The sequence below is a fragment of the Tursiops truncatus genome, chromosome 15 (genome assembly GCF_011762595.2).
Source record: "Tursiops truncatus isolate mTurTru1 chromosome 15, mTurTru1.mat.Y, whole genome shotgun sequence".
Taxonomy (NCBI): domain Eukaryota; kingdom Metazoa; phylum Chordata; class Mammalia; order Artiodactyla; family Delphinidae; genus Tursiops; species Tursiops truncatus.
The window spans coordinates 47,230,607-47,254,693 of record NC_047048.1 but is presented as its reverse complement, the minus strand read 5'-3'; the positions used below and the strand labels follow the sequence as shown (position 1 = coordinate 47,254,693).

The window sequence follows — 24,087 nt, the reverse complement described above, 5'->3', positions numbered from 1 at the left end:
GCCTTTCCTTTGGCTCATTCCTCTCCATCTCCACTTGGCCTCCTTGCTGTTCCTCAACCACGCAGCACATTCCCGCCTCGAGGCCATTACACGTGCTGTTCTCACTGCCCAGAAAGCTCTTCCATCCAACGCCCAGGTGGCTCACTTGCTCATTTCTGCCAGATCTTTACTCAAAAGCCGCCTTTTGGGGAAGGTTTACACTGGCCACTCACCTGAATTTCACTACTGCCACCCTCTCTGCCTCAACGTTTCCTATGTCCTTACCGTATCTAACCAGCCATCCATTTTGCTCCTTGATCCCATTCATTGCCTGTCTCCTCCACTGGGACAAAAGCTCCACGAGGGCGAGGAGTTTTATCTGTTCATTGCTGTTCCCTCCTTACCTAAAAGACAGCCTGGCCCATGGAAGGGGCTCTGTATGTTTGCTAAGCCAATAGAGGATTTTGTTTTTTTTAATGAGGATTTGGGAAATGAAAGAGCAAACGGCAAATTAGACATTTTATAGTTTTTAGTTTCATGTTTTGTAGTTTTTGATTATAGCTTGTAAGTCTGTTACAAATTTTTGAAGAGATTTGTATAAATTAAACGCTCAAAGTGATATTGAAATTGTGAACTTTACTTAAAACTCTGAAAATAAAAGTCTAGGTATTTCCCAGGATGGACACAAAATATGGAAATAATATGATGTGACATCATCTGTTCATTCACCTCAACAACTACATGCACATTATCCTCTCTGAGAGAGATGGTCGGGGGCGGCAGCAACTCGACAGTGGTCAGGTGTGGGCTGCGTGCCTGGCAGGTCTGCTGCGTCCTGCCGCATGAATGAAACTGCAGAACTCAGCGCTCAGAGGAATATGGAAAGCAGGAGGGCTACCTTCTTTGCAGGGCAATTTCCCTCCTGGAGAGCGGGACAAGAATGTCTCACACTCAATCTTACAACTTACCATAAATATCTGAAGAGACAGATATTCCTTTCCCTACCATTTTCCCTTCTCTTGTTAATTCTGCCTTATTTTTCAAATTGTTGAGTCCTAGGTAACTTATATTTTTCAATCTATTAACAGTGTCACATGAACTTCCTTAAAACAACCCAGAATGATGTGTATGTTTTGTAGAATAGAGACCCATTTAGCTGCAGGCTCAGCTTGTCTTCTGCATCATCACTGTGCTACTCGGGGTGTGTAGAGTTGGGGCTGGAGGTGGCATGCTGGCTGAGCACACCTTGTGCCCTTACACAGTGAATTCTTACCTGATGTGACAACAGTCACTCTCTGCTTTCTTCTACTGGCACAAATGTGATAGGCCTTAAATGACCAATTCCAGAGGGAAGTGCTGAGGAAGTGTGTCTGGTTGGTTTTTATTGCTTTGTATCTACTATGGGCTTTTTTTTTCCTTAATGACTTGAGTCCGGAGACACTATCCCCAACTCCCATCCTTTTCCCAGAGGTTCCCTCCCCACTGCTTTCAAGAGCTGTCTTTCAAGGAGACACAACTTGTGAATAAGAATATTCTGAGCATTCTTTGTGTGCAGCATTAAAGTTTGGAATGTAGTTTACTGCTCTAAAAATAGAGTTTGGTCTTCAGACTTCATCCTGAAAGCAGATGTACTCAGCTAGTTGACAGTTTCACATGAACCTGCTTAATATAATCCAGAATAATGTGTATATTTTACAGAATAAAACCCCATTTAACTACAGGTCAAAAGATCTGGGTGCTCACTTCCTTAGCCTGTGTGATATCAGGCAAATCAGTGAAAATCTCAGAGCTGTAAAACAAGGACTCTGGGTTAGACGGTCTCTAGAGGAGCCTCGCAAAGTTTAACCTTCTCTGACACTGACTTTCTTTAGCTTTTGCATACATTGTGAATGAGTCTAAAAACAAGCGTTTTACTTCTATCCCATCATTGTCTTCAACTGAAAGTAATAAATGGGCCAGAGCAATGTGAAGATGTAATTCCCAAGTTCAACCCAACAAATCAGAAATATCAACAGATTGAAAAATTAATGCCATATGTTAGTCATTTTACTCCATGTCGCCCCTACCTCGTTTTCCACATTTAGAACAAGGATGCCATAAAAGACCATTGGCAAATGTGGACAAAGCACAAAGACAGCATTATGGCAGATTTCGTTGTTAGTCCTGAAACAAGCCTACATAAAGGGAAAGTTCTACTGTTCTCACATAGAAATATCATGTCCAAGGAGCCTTAAAATAAGACGAAAATGAGGTCTGATGAGAACAGTATGTTGTTCCAGTCTCTCAGCAACTTTTGTTACTTCTTTCACCATGCAACGACACCACACTTCAGAGGCAACATCAGACAACGCTGCCCCTTATTTTTATCTTAAAAGCCCCGTGAAGGCATCCACATAAACAGGGCAAGCCCACAGTACCTATTATAGCGTCACTCACTTGAAGAATTATCATGGATATTCCATTCTGCTAAAGGTGATAAAAGCTCTCCACTATTTAGAAGTATTTATTCTGCACTTATTATGAGGGGACAGAAGAATGAAACACACATGGATCTTGCTCTGAAGGCAATTAGGTCTCTGTAGGATGCGGAAGCCAGTTCCTTGTGAAACTAGTTCCTTGTAAAATCTTAATAAAATACGAAGCCCCTACATTTGCATAATGCTTTAGTTTCCATAGTGCCTTTGCATCAATGAGATGGCTTCAAAATATCCTCTCAGTTAGACATAGGTATACTATACCTATTTTTCAGGTGGAAAAAAGGGGAGGCTCAGAATGGTTATGTGGTTTGCTTATGGTCCCAGAGGAGGTAGAAAAACTGAGACTTGAATGAAAGCCTTTGGACTCCAAATTTAGGGCTCTCTTTACTCCCACAGAGCCTTAGCGTGAAGGATTCTAAATCAAATTCTAAATCTGTTAAGAGACACAAATTTATTTTTCAGGGTGAAATAGGGCTTGCTCGGAAAAGCTACTGCCACACATTTTACCAAAAAATTTCAGGATGATTCTGGGATTCAGAGAACTGGGTTTGAGCCTTAATTCTGCTGCGGACGGACTGGAGAGTCTCTGAACTGGGGGTCACTAGATCTCTGGGCTTCAGCATCTTCGTAGGTGAAAATGAAAAATTCGCCTCAATTATATTGGGAGTTCTTTCCAATTCTAACATTCTTTATAGTTTTGCATTAGAATGGCCCTCTAAATGCGGTTTACATATTTTTTTTCAAAAACCTCACATGTGTAAATTTTCCTAGAATTCAGGTTATAGATTTTTTTAAAATAGCCCCAAGAAGTAATTGAAATCCCAATTGGTCCTAGGACTTGTATCACCTTCTCTTTAGACCCGGCCTAACTTAAGAGTGGAGCTCTTAGATAGTGGTGTTAGGACCATTTACTGAGACCCAGTACATCAGAGTATCTGAGGGTGGAGGCCAGGAGGCTGGGTTTTCACCCCACCCTCGCCCCTAGGATTTGCACCCCCATCTCTGCAGGAACAAAGCCTGTCCCTAGGCTACCTTTTGGATAAGGAGGGAGGCAGGCAGTGAGAGGGACAGTAGACGTGTCATACAGACAACACGGAAACACACCTCTGATACAATCACGTTTATGGTGCATTCTGAGACTGTGGAGACCTTTTATAGTCTTTACTCTGATTTCTAAAATTTTCTTTACCTTTTTTCTCAAATGTTCAAAGAGGTACATGACTATTTTTCTATTAAAAATTGATTTTAAAAAAGAATAAAGCAAAATATGCCATTCCATGTGGTCCAAACAATCTCAATTGTGTAAAAAAAAAATCGCAATTGCAGACGCCGAAGGAACTATATCAAAATGTTAACAGTGGTTAAAGTGGGGCAGTTCACTGCATTCCAGAAGGATTCATTCAGGGCCAGGATTACATTTTTTTTTTCTCCCTGTCATTTTTCTGTATTTTCTTAATTATGCAGCAGAGTGATTTAGTGAGTGTTTAATGCAGCAACATAATCTATTGAGAAATTAATCTATGTCCTTTCTAACTGTTCAAGACCCATTCTGGGAGGCATGACTGTGTTCCCACGCCACTCCTGAGCACTGCCAAAGAAAAGAATGAACAAAATAGCTGTACTGTCCGCGCAGGACCCAGCAGTTGCATCAAGACGACCACCATCTTCTCCTTGAAACGCCTCCTTTCCTTGGCTTCCAGGACCCCACCGTCACCTGTTTCTCCTCAACCTCTATGGCCACAATTTCCCAGTCCCCTTTGCAGGTCCCGTCACGCTAAATGCATGGGAGTTACCTGGGACTCAGGCCCCTCTTCTCCCATCTGTGGTCACTCCTTGGTGACCTCATCCAGTCCTGTAGTTTTATAAAAAGCACCTATATGAGGAGACTCCCAAATAAACACCTCCAGCTTAGGCCTCTCCTGACAACTACGTGGTTAGAAGCTTTGGTTTTGGAGTTCAGAATGTCTGGCTTGAATCTTGGCTCCACCTCTTGGTAGCTGCGCCACCTTATATAAGGAACTTCATATTTCAGATATTTCTTTCTGAGGGGCTAATGGGAGCGGGAGGTGTGAAGCTAAGAGGAGGAGATCTAGTCGAGCCCTGCAGGCCCATGTGCAGCATGAAGGCCGGGGGTTTACCTTCGCTCCTGTAACGGTAAGCCCTGGGCTGCCATTTCCTTGGTAAAGACAACCAGGTGGCCCCTTCTTGGAGAACCTGGTGGGGAAGACTCAGCATCCAGATGATTTGTACTGAGTGAAAACCCAAAATGTCAGTAACAGTCTTCTGGTTGGTAAGCTGCCAGATAACATGGATTTTACTATAGCTTGAAAAGAGCATCTTGTATTTGAAAAGAAATGAAAGGCTAATGTTGAAACTACCATAAAGAGTGAAACTACTATTTGTGTAATGGACTATTTCCTGAGAATTTCAGTTGATCTGTCAGTGAGGAATTTGGGAGGGGTAAAAATAAAAACCGCCAACAAACTCTTTGAAGAAAGTTCTCCTCGTCAAAACCATCTGCTTCCTGACTTCTTATTGATCTGACCCGTGCGACACCAAAGAACTATTAAGGTGTTGAGACGAGAGAGGGCAAGGCTTCCCAGGCTGGCTTCTGCTGGTCCTGGGAGAGGCTCTCTGAAAAAAAGGAGCCTGGTCAAATGTCAGCCCCAGCCCACTTTTCTCAGAGCCAGACAGGCATGGGAGCACGTGAAGTTCAGACACTCTTCAATAAAGGAACCCACGGACTCTGTAAGCCAGCTCATCCCAAATGTCAACGGATGCCGTCCTTCAATTCCAGCTGCACCCAAACTCCTATAAAGAGTGTGATGAAACCTCCCTTCTCTTTTACTCTAATACTGAGACCTCAGTTCCTCACCTCCCCAGCCACTAAATGTTGGGGTACCCCAGGACTCAAGAGTTGGGCCACTTTTCCTCAACTCATTTTGTAGAAAATTATCTGTGCAGTGTTCTGGACATAAAGTGAAGCATCTGGTTCCACTGGAGAAAGAGGAAAGAATAATAACTTTCCAGAACTACCTCCTCCTCCAGCTGCCACTTCATTTCTTTGCTTCCATTTACAGCAACATACTTTAAAAGACTTGTCTATTCTTGTTTCCACAGCTTCTTTCCTTCCATTCTCTCTAAACCCCCTCCACTCAGGTTTCTGCCTTGACCGCTGCACTGAAACGGCTCTTACCAAGGTAAGCAATGACTTCCGAATGCTAAATCCAGTGGTCTGTCCTCAGACCTAACTTCATGGGCCCAGAGTACAGGATCTGATAAAGCTGATCGCTCTCTTGGCCTTGAAATACTTTCTATCCTTGGTTTCTAAGACCCCACTCTCCTCTGGTTCTCCACCAGCCTCTACGGCCATTTCTCAGTCTCCTTTGCTGGGTTCTTCACCTCTCTGACTTATCAACACAGCAATTCCTCAGAAATCTTTTCTCCTGGCTGTGGTCCCTCTCTTGGGTGATCACACCTAGCCTTGTAATTTTAAAAAAGCATTTATATGCTGAGATTCCCAAATACACATCTTCAACTTAGTCCTCTCTCCTGACACACACATCCAACCACACGCTGACCGTCTCCATTCAATGCCTAACAGGCATCTCCAAATGAACACATCCAGAACTGAGCTCTTTCTACTTCCCCTCAAGCCTGCTTCCTCCCTCCTCACCTTCTTCCCCCCACTGGTAAATGGCAACTCCATTCTCATTGCTGTCTTCTCTCTTTCCCCTGTGCCTCTGTCCAATCCATCGGCAGCTCCTGTCGGCTCTCTCTTAAAATGGACACAGAAGCCAACTGGCTCTCACCGCCTGCCCAGCTAACGTTCTAGTCCAACTCATTATCGTCACTCACGGGTGGCAACGGCCGTCCACGCTGCCTCCCTTTCAGCAGCTGGAGTCGCCTCTTAAAATGTGAGCCAGACATTGTCACTCCTCTGCTCACTATCCTCCAGGGGCTTTGAAAGAGCCCAGATCCTGACGGTGACCAGTAAGAACCCACATGGTCTGGTCCCCCATGGCTTACTCTGTCCCACTAAGACCAGCCTTCTCACTGTCCCTCCGTCACACCCGGAACACTCACTCCTGATTGAAGGCCTCTGCTCTTGCTGTTCTCCATGCTGGGACGTTCTTGCCTTGCTCCCATAAATCTTCCAAGGCTTTACTCAAACGTCACTTTCTCAGTGAGACCTGCCTAACATCGGAACCCTCGTACTTCCTAAAATCCTTGCCAGCTTCACGTTTCTTTTTAGCACTTATCACAAACATACTCTACACCTTATTTATCTTGGTTATTGTTTTCCCCACTAGTGTGTCAGGCCAGGAGTACAAAGATTCTTCGCTTTTTTGTGCACTATCATGTTTCCAGGAAAGTACCTGGATATAATAGGCACTCAATTGCATTTGTTTAATAAATATTTCGTTTTAAAAAATGAGCCGCTATGTTTCATCAAAACTGTACTCCTAAGTAAAGTGACTTTTTCTAGTAGCTAAAATCTCAAAGTCAAAGAATCAAGGCTTCCTTCCCAGTTAATCATTACTAATCACTGTAATAAATCCCTGATTAGCTCTAATACTGATTAACTGAAGTTAAGAAGAAATGAATTTTTGTCATCTTTGATGGTGAAAAACTTATAGATTGTATTTATTTCTTTTTTGCCCCAAGTGTGGCCTACTGAACAAAAACATAAATTGCGAGGTTCAGGAACTTGTTGTACCTAAGAGGTTATCACCTTAAAGACTGGGTCCTTCCTGTCTGACCTGGCTTTGGAAATTTGTAGAAATTTGGGTTGGAAGCATGTTTTATTCAGGGGCTACTGGGGCTTATTACTAACTGCCTAGTAAGAGCTTGTTTTGCCAAGATCTTCCATTTTTAACGGGGCAGGTTCTAACTGTTAGCAGGTTCTAACTGTTCAAAATTTTACCATAATATCCACAAGACCTATCAATGGAAGAAATCGGGATTATTGGGGTTTTCATCTGTTACAGGAGGTACATTCAAAATACGATTAATTTTCTATTTCAAGTGAAGAAAAAGCTGTTTCCAAGTACCCTGAGCATCTCCTAATAGCGAAGCATTAACACAACCCTCATTCTAAATTAAGTTTCTTTTCATGCCTTCAACACTGCAGCAGACAGTGTAGTCCAAACATGTACAGTGCAGTGATGACAGCTCAAGAGCATAAAAGTAAATCGCCATACGTACCACTTATTGCATCCAGAAGTATTTGAAAAGAATGCAAATAGAGAGAGTAGCTCAACCATATCCAAATGTCTCAATTAGTTGTTACTAAAATGTTAAAGTTTCACCAATTTACAGCACTGCTTTACTTATAAGACATAAAACTCATACATAATAATCATCAGAGAAGAATTTTAATCCTTAGGATTAGACAGAATGGACGCTCCAAGATGAAGGCTTTAAAGAAGACAGAAACTATATTATTTGAATGAATGGTACTGGAATGAAAAGGTATTCCAGCAGATAGACTTTGCTTAGCGTTCAAAATCTACAACACGGGTCAGTCTCCGATGCCTGTCTAAGTGAAACAGGCCAGGTGTAGGACTGTCAGAATGGAATGTCCAGGCCCCACCAAACAGGGTGGCTACCACTTGGCTCCAACTAATCATGGCCATGTAGGAAGTGGGTCCCAGTGTGGCCAAATCTACTCTTATGAGAAAAAACAAGCCAGGAGGAAGAAAATTGTACCTCTTTATGTAAAACTTAAAACATTTAAGTCTTGTATAAAAGTTTTATTCAAAATTTCTATTTTATGTAAGTTCAAATTTTTTATGTAAACATTTTCAATTTTTTAAAAAATGCTGATCTGCTGATGAATTCAGCTTTTAAGCTCAAATCTGCAGGTTACTGGGGAGGAGGGTGAGTGGGGATAAAATGTTGCATCCAAACAACCATCTGGACTCAAAGTTCTACCCTCAACCTCAACAGGGAGCCACTCAGAGAAGGCGTTATCTATGGAATGAATGCCCATGTGTGTGGGGCCCTGTGGGGCCATCAGTACCTCCGTGTATACTGACTGCATACCTGTAGATTCAGTTCCCATCACTACTCACCTACTTAAGAAAAAATAATATAATAGAAGTTCTTACAACATAAAATCAATGGGTGATCCTGAATCTTTACAATCAAAGAAACCAATACCTTGTTTCAAGTTAGAAAGTTAACAAGAAACAAGAATGGCATGATCAAGATTATGGCTTTTTTTGTCTTAAGATTGAAAAAAAAAAAACAAGAAAAGATTCCTTTCATCATTTGTCCACTGCTTTTCAACCAAGAGAAAGAAATGACCATCCTGTAACCATTACTTGCTCACTGTGGGTAATAAGGCCGATCATTCTCATGAATGCTTGTCTCAGTTACATCTCACACTTATGCGTTGTTCTGTGCGTAAAATGCAGGCACGTGTCTGCTTTGGGAAGGTACATATTTACCTAAAATGTTGGGTACTAGAAGGTAACAAGGTGACATTCTAATGTTAAGTTCACACCTGATGTGAACTATGTAAGCTGATGGCTATGTAAGTATATAGAGGTAGAGAAATTAATGTTTTCATTATTTTCTATGTTACTATAACCAGAAAAAAAGGTTTATTCACTTCCTTCCAACTAACATGGAATGTCTACAAGTCCAAGCAATAGACATTTATCTTTGCAGAGATCTAACCCTACACCATGATTAAAATGAGATTTATTTGGATAAATATGGTTAATACCTCTGGGAAGATTTATGCTCTTGCCAACATGGTGAATTCCCTCTTTGTGTTTATTCTATTTATTGCTTTGGAGCTATGTCAAATGAATCATTTGGAAGAAACTGATGGCATAAGACTAATTAGGCAAAAATAAAATTACCAACTACTCTTAGAACTAAACTTGAGGCTGAGGAAACTTGTGTCTTAAAGTTTGTTTTTCACATACTCAGCCTTCTACAATCTTCTCCTGTTTGTCTAAAGAACTTTCTAAATAAACCCAATGGGATCCTCCTGGAAGTCTTAAGAGCATGGAAAAGAAATGCAGTTTTCTATATTTGGAATTCTGGGCAAGCTTAAAAGGTACAAGCAAAATCATTGATTAGCCACTTTTCCTTCTGTTCCATAAAGCACACTTGCCAAATTTAGCTGTCTGGGATGTTTTCCTAGTACACAGCTTGTTGGCAGCACCTAACACCATCTCAGGGCAGTTGGCTTCCTGCCAGGGATCAGACTCCTTCAGTTGTTGAGTAACATGGGGACTAGATTATCAGAAGCAGTTAAAATTTGGCTTAGACCAAGGCCAACTTGTGTCTAAGTGGTTCTTCATAAATCTAAAATATGATCCAATATATCCACCCAGTGACTGTCACTGGCCACTATCGTTGAACTGAAGTCCCTTTTAAGGAACTCATGGTCAACACACCCAAAGGTGTTCCACTGTCTAGAGCTCAGAGGAATCTGGGAAGGCTGCCTGCGTTCACACAAGAGATACTCAACAGTAGCTAGTAAACAATATTCTTCCCTCTTACTTTTAAAGGGAAAATTAGTTAGGTGAGCTTATCAGGAATGCTGCAGGCAACTTAGGTTTCATTTAAAAGCCTAAGTTTGTGATGCTGTCAAGTTGGTAGGCATCTAGTCAGAAAGCTTTTGAAAGGGCTCCGTTACTACCATATTGGCCTGAATTGCAGGGCTGTATGTGTGTGTGTCTATTCCTGCAGCTTCAAACAATTTTTTTTCCTCTTCTGGGATCTCTGAATTCACTTGTCAGTTGGTTTATATTTACAAGCTAGAGTTACGTTTTGTCAAAATGTAATAACCCCTACCATCTCCACCAGGAAAGCAGGGTGAAAATCCAGGAGGTGTCACTCCTGTGGTAGGCAATGGACACAGCACGTTTGGGAACACGGTTACAGTGTAAATGAGGCTGCGGAGCTGCAAGGTGACAGCCCTGAGAGACTCTCTATCACTTCTACCACCACCACCACAACCATCACCCATCACAGTGTATGTAGCTCTATTATATGCACTTTGGGTTTATTACTCAATTAATATTCAGAATGCTCGGAAAGCTTCGGTAATATTCCCACTTTAAAGATAAGGAAACCAAGGGTCAGATAGGCAACCTGTCCCAGGTTACAAAGCAGGGGTTTCAGGATGGAAATCCAAGTCTGGCTAACTCCAAAGCCCATTCTCTTATTATATCACACTGCCTCTTTATAGATGGTCTTGCTGACACCTTTAAAAAACCCTCCTCCTGCTGCTTTGCCAGGAATGAAGCAGTCAGAGCTTTTTTCTCTCCTAGGAAAGGCTTATCTCTTTCTGGAATTTAGTTCATTTAAGTTTTTCTACCATATTCTGCTTTGGGGATAATTTTTTAAATCTATGACTTTATAGTTTATCCAGCTCATTCTCATTACTGGGAGTAGAGGCAACGGTCTCTTGTGACTTTCTTCATACTAATTGGAAGTCTTTTTCTCACTTCTTTTGGTAACTCCCTCTTGTGGACCTCATTTTTTTTTAATTAATTTATTTGGTTGCACCGGGTCTTAGTTGCGGCAGGCAGGCTCCTTAGTTGCGGCTCGTGGGCTTCTTAGCTGTGGCATGTGAACTCTTAGCTGCGGCATGCATGTGGGATCTAGTTCCCTGACCAGGAATTGAACCTGGGCCCCTGAATTGGGAGCGCAGAGTCTTAGCTGCTTCGCCACCAGGGAAGTCCCATGTACCTCATGTTTTATATTTAAGTCATCCACCCATGGCTTTCCTTGATACACAAGTTAAGCCTATCAAAAAGCTCTCAGAAATCTCATCCGTGCTGTCCCTTGTACACAGACATTTACTGAGATTTTTTAAAAGCCCCAGAAACTATCTTCAAAAAAACAAAGCATGGGGCTTCCCTGGTGGCGCAGTGGTTGAGAGTCCGCCTGCCAATGCAGGGGACAGGGGTTCGTGCCCCGGTCCGGGAAGGTCCCACATGCCGCGGAGTGGCTGGGCCCGTGAGCCATGGCCGCTGAGCCTGCGCGTCAGGAGCCTGTGCTCCGCAACGGGAGAGGCCACAACAGTGAGAGGCCCGCGTACCGCAAAAAAAAAAAAAAAAAAAAAAAAAAAGGCATGGTAGATACTACATTTGGGGTTACAAAAATCCTACCAAAAACTGAACAGCAACATATATGCTTATTAATCTGCAATGTAGAATTTAGAATTTTGCAGATGGCAAGCAAATATCTAGGGAGGAAGGGCCATATATATACAATACCCATAATATATAAAGGACTTAACCAGGGTCCATTCATCTGTATTCAGACACATAAGACTTTGTTTCCTTGCTCCTATCAAGCCTGATCCCAGGAAGGACTTAAGGCAGAGTCAGGTTTTCTTACTCTCATCTTACACATGAGGCCTCTGAGATCAGAGAGGCACAACGACCACACTGAGTCACATAGTCTGCAAGGAGTGAAGGGGGAACCTAGGCTCCAGCTGCCTGGCACTGCATCCATTCCAATACTTGTTCATTTCAATTGCAAGAACTGATCAAATGTGCCATAATATAAAAGGGCGATGTTTTTAAAAACTTTTTATTTGAAAATAATTTCAAAATTACAGAATAGTTCAAGGGACACCCATACATCCTTTACCCAGGTTCACCCATTGCTAACATTTTGCTCCGTTTGCTTTGTAATCTGCTATCTATCTATCCACCTATCCACCCATCCATCCACATAATATTATTTTCTGAACCACTGAGAAGATATTGTAGAATTATGGCCCTTTACCTCCGAACATTTCAGTTTGTACTAAAGGTAAGACTATTTCCCTGCATACCACAGTATAGTTATAACAAGTACATTTTTAAATGATACAACATTTTCTACTATCTATATCCCATTTTGTAAATTGACCTAAAAATACATTTTTGGCATTTTTCCCCTCCCATATAGGATTCAGCCTAGGATCAGTTATTGCATATACTAGTTGTCACGACTCTTTAACATTGTTTAATCTGGAACATTTCCTCAGCCTTTGTCTTTTATGACATTGACATTTTTGAAGAATATAGTCCCCTTTTTCTTTCTTCCTAGAATGTTCTTCATTTTCAATTTGTCTGATGTTTCCTTGTGGTTAGATTCAGTCTGTGCACTTCCAGATGGGATACTGCAAAAGTGATGTTGTGTCTTTCTCAGGTTCTCACATCCAGAGGCATATGATATGTCCATCTGCCCCTCACTCACGACATTAGTTTTGATCACATGGTCAAGTTATTGCCTGGTTTCTCCAAAATATACTTATTATTTCCCCCTGTAACTAATAAGAATCTGTGAGGAAACACCTTACGACCATAAAATAGACTGCTCCTCCTCAAGGATTAATTTTTATAACAGTATTTTCACTGTGTTATAAAAAATGACCTCTACATAGGAAAAGAAACCTAGGTTTCACTTATTATACCTGAATAAGTTCCATGCCAATGTTAACATCTGTTTTTATTATAGTAGTCCATACACACTGGGTGTTTATTAAAAACCATTCATTAACTGTCTGCTATCTTGGGTAGGATACAGGCAATCTGATTTTTAAATCCAACTGGTATCAATGCCCTAATTTTGGTTCAATAAAAAGAAATCTCTTTAACTCATGCTACAGAAGGGGTTTAGAAATTAAATTAAGGGATACGACTACAAGAGCATTCTATTAAAAAAAAAAAGAAAGAAAGAAACTTATAAAAGAACCTACCTCTATTTATTCAAATTACATATGGATTCTGGTTATAATGATATTAGTTATTATCCAGCCTTTTTGAAGCAGTACAATTTTGAGGTGAACTTTAATTCAAGGTATTAACCTGGATTAAACAGTTAGCTTATATAAAATGTTCAAATGGCCAGGTGGCTTTAGTTTCTGAGTTTGGTAACAAGCAGAAAGAAGGCAATTTTTGGAAAGCAGGGCAAATTAAAAACAAAAAAAAAACTTTTCAGAAGTAGTTTTTAAATTTAAAAAAATGTTGTTGTTTCAATTTTTGAAGAGGTCTTCTGGGACTTCCCTGGCGGTCCAGTGGTTAAGACTCCGTGTTTCCACTGCAGGGGGCATGGGTTCGATCCCTGGTCAGGGAACTAGGATCTTGCATGCCACATGGTACGGCCAAAAATAAAATAAAGTAAAATAAAATAAAGATGCCTTCTTTCTCATTTTGCTACTGTGGTTTGCAATATCATATGAGAGCATGTTTCACAAACCCATCATCATGCTTGAATGGGTATGCCACTAATTCAATAATTCTTTCACAGAAATCAGGAAACCAGGGGGTAGGCCAAAGGCTTACTCTCTTAAAAAGAATATAAACTTTGCTATAGCCCCTCTTTCCTCTTTTGAGCTCAGCTTGTCATCTATAACTTTGTCATACTTGCAATACAATAAAATTCCAGGCTTTATGACAGAAGAGATGTTTGTTTGTTTTTTATCAATAGAATTCAGCAACCAAAGCTTTAGTGTTTTGGGGTTTTTTTGTTTGGTTGGTTTTTTGGGGGAAAGCATTTGTTGCCACAGGCTCAAAGGAGGAAGAAAGGGAAAGGGATGAACTCTCTGCAAGGAAGGTCAAACACATAATTTACAAGTGAGGCAAGAGGAGCAGCTGTATCTGTTGGCCCATCAATACCAACAGCTGGAGAATTTACCAGCAATATGAAAACCACGTCCACCAGATGTCAAGCGATGCAACTGGAAGCCAAATATCTTTGGGCTTAAGGCAGGACTCTCCACTCTCTTTCCTCCCATATTTCATGTTAAATAGCAAGGTGTCTTCCACAGGCCACCAGCAGGGATAACAGGAACATTTCTGCAAACGGGACTTAATAACTTGACCGCTCCCACCAGACAGGTTTCAGACCAGCTCCACTATTGAAGTCCACCTCTTCCACGTTTTTTTGTTAAAAAGCAATTTTAGCCCAGATTCAACATGTCAAGGGTGAGAGAAACTTAACTGGCTGCAAGCTATTCTTGGGCAAGGATTCTTATGGCTTATCAGGCTTATTTTATATTTTGGAACCGTTTTGCAATTGGGAAAAAAAGAATGTTTTGAAAATATTTATTTAGAGAGCCACTTTTCCACTCTTTCTTTAAACCGGTGCTGTTCAGTATGGTAGCCAATAGCCACATGTGGCTATTCACATTTAAGCAAAATTTTAACTTCTGTTTCTCGGGCATACTCGCCACATTTCCAGTGCTCACTGCCACATGTGTCTAGTGGCTATCATATAGGAGGACACACTATAAATATAAATTATTTCCATCAACACAGAAAATTCTTTTAGATAATGTTGCTCTAAACCCATAAATCACTTTTATTTTATTTTATTTTTTTATACAGTAGGTTCTTATTGGTCATCAATTTTACACACATCAGGCTATACATGTCAATCCCAATCTCCCAATTCATCAGACCACCACCCTCAACCCCCGTCGCTTTCCCCACACGGTGTCCATACGTTTGTTCTCTACTTCAGTGTCTCAATTTCTACCCTGCAAACCGGTTCATCTGTATCATTTTCTAGGTTCCACATATATGCATTAACACACGATATTTGTTTTTCTCTTTATGACTTACTTCACTCTGTATGACAATCTATAGATGCATCCACATCTCTACAAATGACCTAATTTCATTCCTTTTTATGGCGGAGTAATAGTCCATGGTATATATGTACCACATCTTCTTTATCCACTCGTCTGTCGATGGGCATTTGGATTGCTTCCATGACCTGGCTACTATAAATAGTGCTGCAGTGAACACTGGGGTGCATGTGTCTTTTTGAATTATGGGTTTCTCTGGGTATATGCCCAGTAGTGGGATTGCTGGGCATATGGTAATTCTATTTTTAGTTCTTTAAGGAACCTCCATACTGTTCTCCATAGTAGCTGTATCAATTTACATTCCCACCAACAGTGCAAGAGGGTTCCCTTTTCTCCACACCCTCTCCAGCATTTCTTGTTTGTAGATTTTCTGATGATGCCCATTTTAACTGGTGTGAGGTGATACCTCATTGCAGTTTTGACTTGCATTTCTCTAATAATTACTGATGTTGAGCAACTTTTCATGTGCTTCTTGGCCATCTGGATGTCTTCTTTGGAGAAATGTCTATTTAGGTCTTCTGCCCATTTTTGGATTGGGTTGTTTGTTTTTTTAATATTGAGCTGCATGAGCTGTTTATATATCTTGGATATTAATCCTTTGTCCATTGATTCTTTTGCAAATATTTTCTCCCGTTCTAAGGGTTGCCTTTTCATCTTGTTTATGATTTCCTCTGCTGTGCAAAAGCTTTTAAGTTTCAATAGGTCCCATTTGTTTATTTTTGTTTTTATTTCCATTACTCTACGAGGTAGATCAAAAAATATCTTGCTGTGGTTTATGTCAAAGAGTGTTCTTCCTATGTTTTCCTCTAAGAGTTTTATAGTGTCTGGTCTCACATTTAGGTCTCTAAGCCATTTTCACTTTATTTTTGTGTATGGTGTTAGGGAGTACTCTAATTTCATTCTTTTACATGTAGCTTTTCCAGTATTCCCAGCACCACTTATTGAAGAGACTGTCTTTTCTCCATTGTATATCCTTGCCTCCTTTGTCATAGATTAGTTGACCATAGGTGCAAGGGTTTGTTTCTGGGCTTTCTATCTTGTTCCATTGATCTATATTTCTCTTTTAGTGCCAGTACCATATCGTCTTGATTACTGTAGCTTTGTAGTATACTCTGAAGTCAGGGAGTCTAATTCCTCAAGCTCCGTTTTTTTCCCTCAAGACTCCTGTGGCTATTTGGGGTCTTTTGTGTCTCCACACAAATTTTAAGATTTTTTGTTCTAGTTCTGTAAAAAATGCAGTTGCTAATTTGATAGGGATTGCATTGAATCTGTACATGGCTTTGGGTAGTATAGTCATTTTCACAATATTGATTCTTCCTATCCAAGAACATGGTATAGCTCTCCATCTGTTTATGTCACTCTTAATTTCTTTCATCAGTGTCTTACAGTTTTCTGCATACAGGTCTTTTGTCTCCTTAGGTAGGTTTATTCCTAGGTATTTTATTCTTTTTGTTGCAGTAGTAAATGGGAGTGTTTCCTTAAATTCCCTTTCAGATTTTTCATCATTAGTGTATAGGAATGCAAGAGATTTCTGTGCATTAATTTTGTATCCTGCAACTTTACTAAATTCATTGCTTAGCTCTAGTAGTTTTCTGGTGGCATCTTTAGGATTCTCTATGTATAGTATCATGTCATCTGCAAACAGTGACAGTTTTACTTCTTTTTTTCCAATTTGTATTCCTTTATTTCTTTTTCTTCTCTGATTGCCGTGGCTAGGACTTCCAAAATAATGTTGAATAACAGTGGTGAGAGTGGACATCCTGGTCTTGTTCCTGATGTTAGAGGAAATAGTTTCAGTTTTTCACCATTGAGAATGATGTTTGCTGTGGGTTTGTTGTATATGGCCTTTGTTATGTTGAGGTAGGTTCCCTCTATGCCCAATTTCTGGAGAGGTTTTATCATAAACGGCTGTTGAATTTTGTCAAAAGCTTTTTCTGCATCTCTTGAGATGATCATATGATTTTTATTCTTCAGTTTCTCAATATGGTGTATCACATTGATTGATTTGCATATATTGAAGAATCCTTGCATCCCTGGGGTAAATCCCACTTGATCATGGTGTATGATCCTTTTAATGTGTTGTTGGATTCTGTTTGCTAGTATTTTGTTGAGGATTTTTCCATCTATATTCATCAGTGATATTAGTCTGTACTTTTCCTTTTTTGTAGTATCGTTGTCTGGTTTTGGTATCAGGGTGATGGTGGCCTCATAGAATGAGTTTGAGAGTGTTCCTTCCTCTGCAGTTTTCTGGAAGAGTTTGAGAAGGATGGGTGTTAGCTCTTCTCTAAATGTTTGATAGAATTCACCTGTGAAGCCATCTGGTCCTGGACTTTTGTCTGTTGGAAGATTTTTAATCACAGTTTCAATTTTATTACTTGTGATTGGTCTGTTCATATTTTGTATTTCTTCCTGGTTCAGTCTTGGAAGGTTATACCTTTCTAAGAATTTGTCCATTTCTTCCAGTTTGTCCATTTTATTGGTATAGAGGTGCTTGTAGTAGTCTCTTAGGATGCTTTGTATTTCTGCAGTTCTGTTGTAACTTCTCCTTCTTCATTTCTAATTTTATTGATTTGAGTCCTCTCTTGCTTTTTCTTGATGAGTCTGGCTAATGGTTTATCAATTTTGTGTATCTTCTCAAAAAACCAGCTTTTAGTTTTATGGATCTTTGCTATTGTTTTCTTTATTTCATTTATTTCTGCTCTGATCATTATGATTTCTTTCCTTCTGCTAACTTTGGGTTTTGTTTGTTCTTCTTTGTCCAGTTCCTTTAGGTGTAAGGTTAGATTGTTTGAGATTTTTCTTGCTTCTTGAGGTAGGCTTGTATTGCTATGAACTTCCCTCTTAGAACTGCTTTTGCTGCACCCCATAGGTTTTGCATCATCATGTTTTCATTGTCATTTGTCTCTAGGTATTTTCTGATTTCCTCTTTGATTTCTTCAGTGATCTCTTGGTTATTTAATAACGTATTGTTTAGCCTCCATGTGTTTGTGTTTTTTACGTTTTCTTCCCTGTAATAGATTTCTAATCTCATAGAGTTGTGGTCAGAAAAGATGCTTGATATGATTTCTATTTTCTTAAATTTACTGAGGCTTGATATGTGACCCAAGATGTGATCTATCCTGGAGAATGTTCCATGTGCACTTGAGAAGAAAGTGTAATCTGCTGTTTTCGGATGGAATGTCCTATAAATATCAATTAAATCTATCTGGTCTATTGTGTCATTTAAAGCTTGTGTTTCCTTATTAACTTTGTTTGGATGATGTGTCCATTGGTGTAAGTGAGGTGTTAGAGTCCCACACTATTATTGTGTTACTGTCGATTTCCTCTTTTATATCTGTTAGCAGTTGCCTTATGTATTGAGGTGCTCCTATGTTGGGTGCATATATATTTATAATTGTTATATCTTTTCTTGGATTGATCCCTTGATCATTATGTAGTGTGCTTCCTTGTCTCTTGGAACATTCTTTATTTTAAAGTTTATTTTATCAGATATGAATACTGCTGCGCCAGCTTTCTTTTGATTTCCATTTGCATGGAATATCTTTTTCCATCCCCTCACTTTCAGTCTGTATGTGTCCCTAGGTCTGAAGTGGGTCTCTTGTAGACAGCATATAGATGGGTCTTGTTTTTGTATTCATTCAGCGAGCCTGTGTCTTTTGGTTGGAGCATTTAATCCATTCACGTATAAGGTAATTATCAATATGTATGTTCCTATTACCATTTTCTTAATTGTTTTCACTTTGTTTTTGTGAAAACAAAAACAGGTCCTTTTCTTCTCTTGTGTTTCCCACTTAGAGAAGTTCCTTTAGCATTTGTTGTACAGCTGGTTTGGTGGTGCTGAATTCTCTTAGCTTTGGCCTGTCTGTAAAGCTTTTGATTTCTCCATCAAATCTGAATGAGATGCTTGCCAGGTAGAGTAATCTTGGTTCTAGCTTCTTCCCTTTCATCAGTTTAGGTATATCATGCCACTCCCTTCTGGCTTGTAGAGTTTCTGCTGAGAAATCAGCTGTTAACCTTATGGGAGTTTCCTTGTATGTTATTTGTCATTTTTCCCTTGCTGCTTTCAATAATTTTTCTGTGTCTTTAATTTTTTTCAATTTGATTACTAAGTGTCTTGGTATGTTTCCTCTTGGGTTTATCCTGCATGGGACTCTCTGCGCTTCCTGGACTTGGGTGGCTATTTCCTTTCCCATGTTAGGGAAGTTTTCGACTATAATCTCTTCAAATATTTTCTCGGGTCCTGTCTCTCTCTCCTCTCCTTCCGGAACCCCTACAATGCAAATGTTGTTGCGTTTAATGTTGTCCCAGAGGTCTCTTAGGCTGTCTTCACTTCTTTTCATTCTTTTTTCTTTATTCTGTTCCACAGCAGTGAATTCTAGCATTCTGTCTTCCAGGTCACTTATCCGTTCTTCTGCCTCAGTTATTCTGATATTGATTCCTTCTAGTGTAGTTTTCATTTCAGTGATTGTACTGTTCATCTCTGTTTGTTTGTTCTTTAATTCTTCTAGATCTTTGTTAAACATTTCTTGCATCTTCTCGATCTTTGCCTCCATTGTTTTTCCGAGGTCCTGGATCATCTTCAGTATCATTATTCTGCATTCTTTTTCTGGAAGGTTGCCTAGCTCCACTTCATTTAGTTTTTTTTTCTGGGGTTTTACCTTGTTCCTTCATCTGGTACATAGCCCTCTGCCTTTTCATCTTGTCTATCTTTCTGTGAATGTGGTTTTTGTTCCACAGGCTGAAGGACTGTAGGTCTTCTTGCTTCTGCTGTCTGCCCTCTGGTGGATGAGGCTATCTAAGAGGATTGTGGAAGTTTACTGATGGGAGGGACTGGTGGTGGGTAGAGCTGGCTGTTGCTCTAAATCACCTTTTTTAAATGAGCCATTATAATTCTTTTCTCTATGTACTATGGAACAAAGCTCTCGTACGCTGTCCTCACAAAGCCCTGTGATGCTACTACCTTGCTGGGTAATATTCAGAGGCCAGCGTGGATGGGTGTTATATGACCAATAAGCAAGAAGTTACCCTTTCTTACTTGTAGCCTCAATTTGTTAAGATCCCATCTCTATCAGACAGTGTACATCAGAAGTTTCCTTACTTGCATTTCCAAATGGGTAAAATAAATCATGTCCTTTGAAAGAGAGGCTTTACAGCTTTGTAATTGAGGTACTTTAATGCCAAGTAAACATCATATGCCACAGCTGTTCCTAAAAATTTTATGAACAAGAAGAACATGAGGCCAGTATAAAATGAATCCACAAATAATGTTTCTGACTCCCAGGCTCACCCCTCTTGAGTGCAGGGAAGCCCAGCGACTCAAGGGACGCTGCGTGGACATTCTCTGTGAATGTTGTGACTCACTGAGGGATGAGGGCCTGGGATGCGTGGCACACGGGGCACAGACCTTTGACTCTGCCATGAGGATGCTGTGTCAGACCACACCAGAGCACGAGCCAGGTAGTCCTTGCAAGGACGCTGGGCATCTCTGCCCTCACACACGCAGGGTGTGGTCCAAGTGCTCAGCTAACTTTGCCTCGTTCCCCTTTAGCTATTCCCATCCTCCTTGCAAAATCACCCAGCCCTGCCAGCCATAAGCGGTACACCCATTTTCTCTTCCGAATCCCCAGTTTCTTCTTTTCCAATTATTCACAGTGGATGAAGAAGAACAAGATTATTAAAAAAAAAATAAAAGGTTTGTCCTAATCTCCCCTGCTCCATCATCAAAAGCAAGAAAGATCTGCTAGTTTTCTTTGGGACCGTTAATTGTTCTTTATCAGATTCTCATAAAGATCACAGAGCTACCGCCCAGAGAGGCTGAAAAAATTCCATTGTGTCCACTTGGCCGGTTAGAGGTTCACACAGTGGCTGCAAGGTTTTCCAATTATGCACCCGTTTTCCCACTTACCTTGGCCTTCCCATCCTGGGCTGACATATATCCAACACACATGCTCTCCGTCGTGTGGCTCCACAGAAATTCCACTGCCATGGAAGAGAACACAAATAGGCACATTCAGATCACAGATGGAAAATAAATCTCTGCTTTTTAATACAACAGTTAAAGATAGCTTTATATTTAACACACTCGGGCTCCCTACTTTCCATTCGCGCCTTCATAAATGTCAGGATGATTTAGTACTCAGAACCGTGTAATACCGTTTACTGTGAAATGAAAAATGTATTTCTTACTTGTCAAAACTTATGAGTATTACATGTAAAATAAATGCTCTTCTGTTTGAAACTTGTAACATTAAACAACACACATGCATGCACACACACTCATACATACAGTACACAATGATTTAGTAAATATAATATCCTATAACGTAGTTTCCTTTAAAACACACACACACACACACACACACACACACACACACACACCCCAGGGTCTAGGTTTTCAAATACCATTCTCCATGAAAAGGAACCAGGATTCCTTGGAGAAATGTTGATTCCAAGGCTGGGGCAGAGAAAATATTAAATGAATCTGGAACATCTTTTTATGCCAGAAAATAAGGAAGTGCTCAAAGAATGAGGAGGACTTATCAAAAGGACCCAGGGTCAGCCTGCAGGAACTCACACTGACCATATCTGAGTCAATCTAAGTATCAAAATAAATAATGACAGTAAAGAATTAACACCACTGAACAAAATTAAAACCAACGAGCCCATACTAATGCAAACACATAAAGGAATAAATAAAATGGGGGAGAAGAGAAAGCAATTCCTTGTAGCAGAATGCCAACTAATAAATACAGAATAGAAAGCCATCACACTTCCTAAAACTAGGAGAATCTAAAGAGGAACAGGCTATTTACATAATCTCAGTGTGATCTCTCCACAAAATTCTTATGAAGTATAAAGGGGCAAAGTATAAGTTCACTGTGGAGAAACCCATGGACTCCACTTTAATCCAATGATGGAAGCCAACATCACCAATTAAGGGACAAATCAACACAATGTGCCCCCTGAGACTCACTGCCACTTCTGCGGTGTTCTTGCCAAAAATGCAGAACCAGAATTGCATGAGGAAACACCACACAAATCTGATATAGGAACACTACTAAATAACTGGCTTGAACTCTTCAAAAAATATCAAAGTCAAAAAATACAAAGAAAGTTGAGAAACTGTTCCCATTTAAAGGCATCCCAGGGACTTCCCTGGCAGTCCAGTGGTTTCACTGCCAAGGGCCTGGGTTCAATCCCTGGTCGGGGAACTAAGACCCCACAAGCTGCGTGGTGTGGCCAAAAAAATAAAGAAAGAAGACAAAGGCAACATGACAACTAAAGGCAATGTGTCCTCCTGGGATGGAGCCTGGACGGGGACAGGCGGTGCTTGAAGGGGCACAACTAATGGAGTTTGAAAATGGACTATGGATTAGGTAACAGTGTGGCATCAATATTAAATTCTGTGATTTTGACAACTATACTGTGATTATTTAGAAGAACAACCTTGTTCTTAAGAAATAAGCACTGAAGTATTAAGAGTAAAGACACCGGATCTCTCCACCTTGCTCTCAAGTCATTCAGAAAAAAAATGTACATGTTTAAGTGTGTGTGTGTGTGTGTGTGTGTAAAGGGAAGAGGGAAGGAAGGAGGAAGTGGAGATGGAAAAACAAATGGAGGAAATGAAAATGAGTGAATCTGGGTAAAGAAATCACAGGTGTCCCTTGTACTGTTCTCGAAACTTCTCTGTAAGTTTGAAATTATATCTAAATTAAAAGTTACAGAAAGAAAAATACTGAGATACACACAAAGCTTTGTCACCTTCAAGTACTTACTTCCAAAATTCTAAGTTTTTTTAAAGGCATTTTTAAAGTTTTGATGCACTTCACAAAAATTTCAAAAGTCCCCAATAATAAAACTGCCTTGCTCAACACCAACCCTCTGGGTCCCGGGCCATCCATCTGTTTACGTCTCCGAGCTAATTAAGCCTGAAGACAAGTGTGTGAGTTGAGACACAACTGTGGCTCAGCTAGACTCTGGTCCTAGACTCTGAAGGCTTTGCCAGACACATGGGGAAGAAAGAAGCAGAAGGGGCGACACTGAGTTCCTCAGAGTGGCTCATTCCCTCATCATTAATTAATTCTCAAACCTGCCAACCTGCTCCACAGACGCTCCGCTGATGAGTGCAGGAAAACAGTGTCACGCAATGAAGCAAGTTCTCTTTGCCAGATGTTTTTTCTTCCTAACACATCTGCTTTGAACTTCAAAAACCTTGAAGTCCAGAGCAAGGTCTGGGATATTCTGAATTGCCTAATAGAGCAAAGGCACTCAAGCCTTACTGAATTTCTCGAGTAGTGACAATGCTGTTGTAGTTAAATACAAAGTTCAGGAATTTCTAACATTGTGATCTCTCCTTATTCCCCAAGTATTAAGGTGGTAACTGCTCATGAATTAGCCAAGAAAAATACACGGAAATATATAGTCAATCTAATCATGAAAGGGAAGGATAAAAACACTGCACATTATTTTTTTAAGACACAATTCTGACAATTTCAAACTGCATTATTCTCTCTAAAAATAGAGCCTGCTTTAAGGAAATGTAACACGTGAAAAATTTAGACTTACAAAACAGAATAAACTGGGTGTGCTGATTGACCACATTAAATATCTTTTTATTGAAAGGTTTTCAATAAAGTTTCTAGATACAGAATTTAGGAGTTCTTAAAGAAAGTAACTCAATGTCTAGAAATTCAGTCTTCATTCACTCTTTTTACAAACAAACAAAGGAGGTGCATGGTACTGATGCATTATTTTTTTTTGAATTTTTGAATTTTATTTTTTTTATATACAGCAGGTTCTTATTAGTTATCCATTTTATACATATTAGTGTATACATGTCAATCCTAATCTCCCAATTCATCACACCACCACCACCACCCCGGCCACTTTCCCCCCTTGGTGTCCATATGTTTGTTCTCTACATGTGTCTCTATTTCTGCCCTGCAAACCAGTTCATCTGTACCATTTTTCTAGGTTCCACATATATGCATTAATATACGATATTTGTTTTTCTCT

The 24,087-nt window shown here is 40.1% G+C and overlaps 1 protein-coding gene across 6 annotated transcripts in view; it reads right to left on the bottom strand.

The window, feature by feature from the left end:
• TASP1 (taspase 1) overlaps positions 1 to 24,087 on the bottom strand; it is a 239,744-nt gene that overhangs the window by 13,060 nt on the left and 202,597 nt on the right. For 4 of the 6 annotated variants that reach the window (XM_073792645.1, XM_073792644.1, XM_019941419.3 and 1 more), the window contains one exon: positions 20,978 to 21,051. In XM_073792645.1, coding sequence (XP_073648746.1) covers positions 20,978 to 21,051 — 74 coding nt within the window. Of the gene's footprint in view, positions 1 to 12,624; positions 14,279 to 20,977; positions 21,052 to 24,087 lie in introns of those variants that run through there. The other 2 variants (XM_073792646.1, XM_033839024.2) reach the window with 2 other exon arrangements.